The 2,599-nt window shown below is 38.6% G+C and overlaps 1 protein-coding gene across 1 annotated transcript in view; it reads left to right on the top strand.

Annotated features, from left to right (window-relative positions):
- The first annotated feature begins 1,074 nt into the window (after positions 1-1,074).
- LOC107092657 (neuropilin-2-like) overlaps positions 1,075-2,599 on the top strand; it is a 33,548-nt gene continuing 32,023 nt past the window's right edge. Inside the window, exon 1 of the mRNA XM_015387252.1 lies at positions 1,075-2,025. Within this exon, the coding sequence (XP_015242738.1) occupies positions 1,950-2,025 (76 nt within the window). The 5' untranslated portion in view covers positions 1,075-1,949. The remainder of the gene's footprint in view (positions 2,026-2,599) is intronic.

Below are 2,599 nucleotides of genomic sequence, written 5' to 3'. Positions count from 1 at the left end.
CTCTAACTATAAGCTTTATCAAAAAGGAAAGTTTTAAGTATTGCCTTAAAAGTAGACAGGGTGTCTGCCTCACGGATTAAAACTGGTAGCTGGTTCCACAGGAGATCTGCCTCCCATTCTATTTTTGGAAATTCTAGCCTTGGTTAATTATCCTTCTCCCAAAATGTTAATATTTCATACTTCCATAACTTAACTTTTTGAGACCTCTATAGTTTGTAGCAAGTTAAGAATGCTGTCCAATATCTTAAGGCTTTATAAAAGAAAAACTGTTGAGGCAGCTTTGTGCTCTGGGGATTTCTTTTTTTAAATGGGTACAGGGAGCTGGTCAAAGTTGACAGAACGATGAATAGTGCTAAATGAATAGCGATCCTTTAAAAATACATGTTTAAAGCGGAGGAACCAGAGGTTGGATTGATGTGCGAAAATCAGTCAAAGAACAAACCAGATTTGTTGGTAGATTTGAAACCTGAAAACTGATGTCCCTACACACCTGATGCAATTCAAATTAGCTTGATCTAATCGCAAAAAGGAACGGGCAAACATGTCTGGCTCTGGATGCGACAAAGCTAGAGACATTATTCCCAAATAGTGTCTACGAAATTATAAACAAAAATGTTGCTAAAATTCATCTTTCATACATTTTGTATAACTATTTTATGTATCCTATAAAATCTAAATAAAGCATATTTAATTATGTTTTTCAAATGAAGATACAGACACATAAAAAAGTTTTTCATTCATTATGCTACTTTGGAAATGCATATATAACAAATGTGGAAGATAAAATGCTTCAAATAAAGCAAAGGCAATATATATATATATATATATATATATATATAAAACAAAAAAATCTAACAGGAAAATGAAGGTGTAAGAACGTGTAGGATGTTAAGAGGTGATCATGCAAAAAGAGACAAGATGAGGCTGCTCTTTAATCAGCTAGGGGCCACATGGAGGCGGACCGAGGTGCCTACTGTAATCGGATACACGCTCTCGAATGCACGGCGTGCACGCGCACCGAAACAGGGTGAACTGAGCAGTCCTGCTCGGAGCCACAAACCCGGAGGAGATCGGGGAGGAAGGAGCGCACTGCCTTAGCCTGCCTGCCGGGAGAGAGAGACACACAGAGGCACAAGGACTGCTGCTGCTACTGCGCGTAAAGAGGAGGAGCAGAGGGAGTGTAGTGGAGAGGAGAGGAGAGGGCTGCAGCGGAGAGACGCACAGCTTTCCAAGAGCAGGAGGAGTGGAGAGGAACCACGTTTCTTTTCTACGGGGCAGTTTTACGCACGGGAACTGGATCTGCACCTTACAGATACACTTTTCATTTGCCTAAGAACTAAGTGCTGTTTGGGCCGCACATAAAAAAGGAACATTAAACATGAGAATTTGCCCCTTTTCAAGAGTTGTAAAGGAAGGTTTAAAGATATTTCACCGATTTTAAGACATTTTCTGTTTAAAATTTCCGTTGATTTCTTTCAATATTCTCCTGCTGGCTCGTCTTAGTCAACAAGTTAGACTTTTTTTTCTTTTACATTTATTTCAGTATTTCTTTTCTCCAACATCATCTCCAAGACGCGTTTTATCACTCGGGTATACCCGGACTGTGCGCACCAACATGGATTTCGCTGGAATAAAACTGTGTTTGCAGTTCATGTCCGGCAGATTTCAAATGATGCTGCATTGATCGTGGGTTTCTACTGAAAATAAGCAGTGCCAATAACTGGTTTCAACTGTTTACAAGAGCCGAATGTGCATTTTATGACAGACTTAATCCGGCGTTTGGATTGTGATTGTTGACTCTGAAGGAACTGAGAAAAAGGACTGGAAAGTTCAGGATCGGAACACTTTTTTTTACCCAGAAAAAAACAAATAAATACAAACAGGAGAGTGTTTTTCTTTTTTCTTTTTCTTTTTTTTTTTTTTGGTTTTTCGACACCTTAGGGGGAAAGATGGATTCATGTTTATTGTTGTTTGGATGTATTCTGCCTCTTCTTCTGCCTTCAGCACTAAAAGCTGACGAAGGAGGTAAGTTTGACACGTTTGGCTCCCGCGTAAATCCATGTTTCTTTCCAATAAAATTGCCAATAAGCGCTCTTTGTACGGAAACGAGGAGTTTGATAGAATGTATAGGTCTATATTTGTTTGGATTTTCAATTCAAATTATTTTATTTTCAACGAGTCCTGATAGAAATACATTTCATTTAAAATAATCTGTATATAACAAAAATATTACTATTGGGTTAATTCTAAGCAGTTGGGAGGAAAGTCTCCTTAAATCTTCCAATTGCAACAGTTTGCACCTCTATCTCTTAGAGACTTGGAAGTAAAATTTGAGGGAACCTCATTTGTCATCTATGATATATTTGAATAATCTACAAACCAAGGTGCAGTTTATGGGTGGCTATTGTCCCGTCCGCTGCTGCTCCAAGCGGATCCGCTGATAGATTTTGTGCTCATATCTGCTGAAATCTTCAATAACTACCAAACCCGACCATGGCATGTCCTCATTCAGCAGAAAATACTCATATTTCTCAAAAGTTATCTTAAAAGTCTAAAAGGCTGTTAGTTTTAACAGCCAATTCTGCAGATAGGTGCTAGT

This window comes from Cyprinodon variegatus, unplaced genomic scaffold, assembly GCF_000732505.1.
Source record: "Cyprinodon variegatus isolate N-32 unplaced genomic scaffold, C_variegatus-1.0 Scaffold389, whole genome shotgun sequence".
NCBI classification, from domain to species: domain Eukaryota; kingdom Metazoa; phylum Chordata; class Actinopteri; order Cyprinodontiformes; family Cyprinodontidae; genus Cyprinodon; species Cyprinodon variegatus.
Note: the sequence above shows the minus strand (reverse complement) of the source record. Positions and strands in the feature narration are given on the sequence as shown.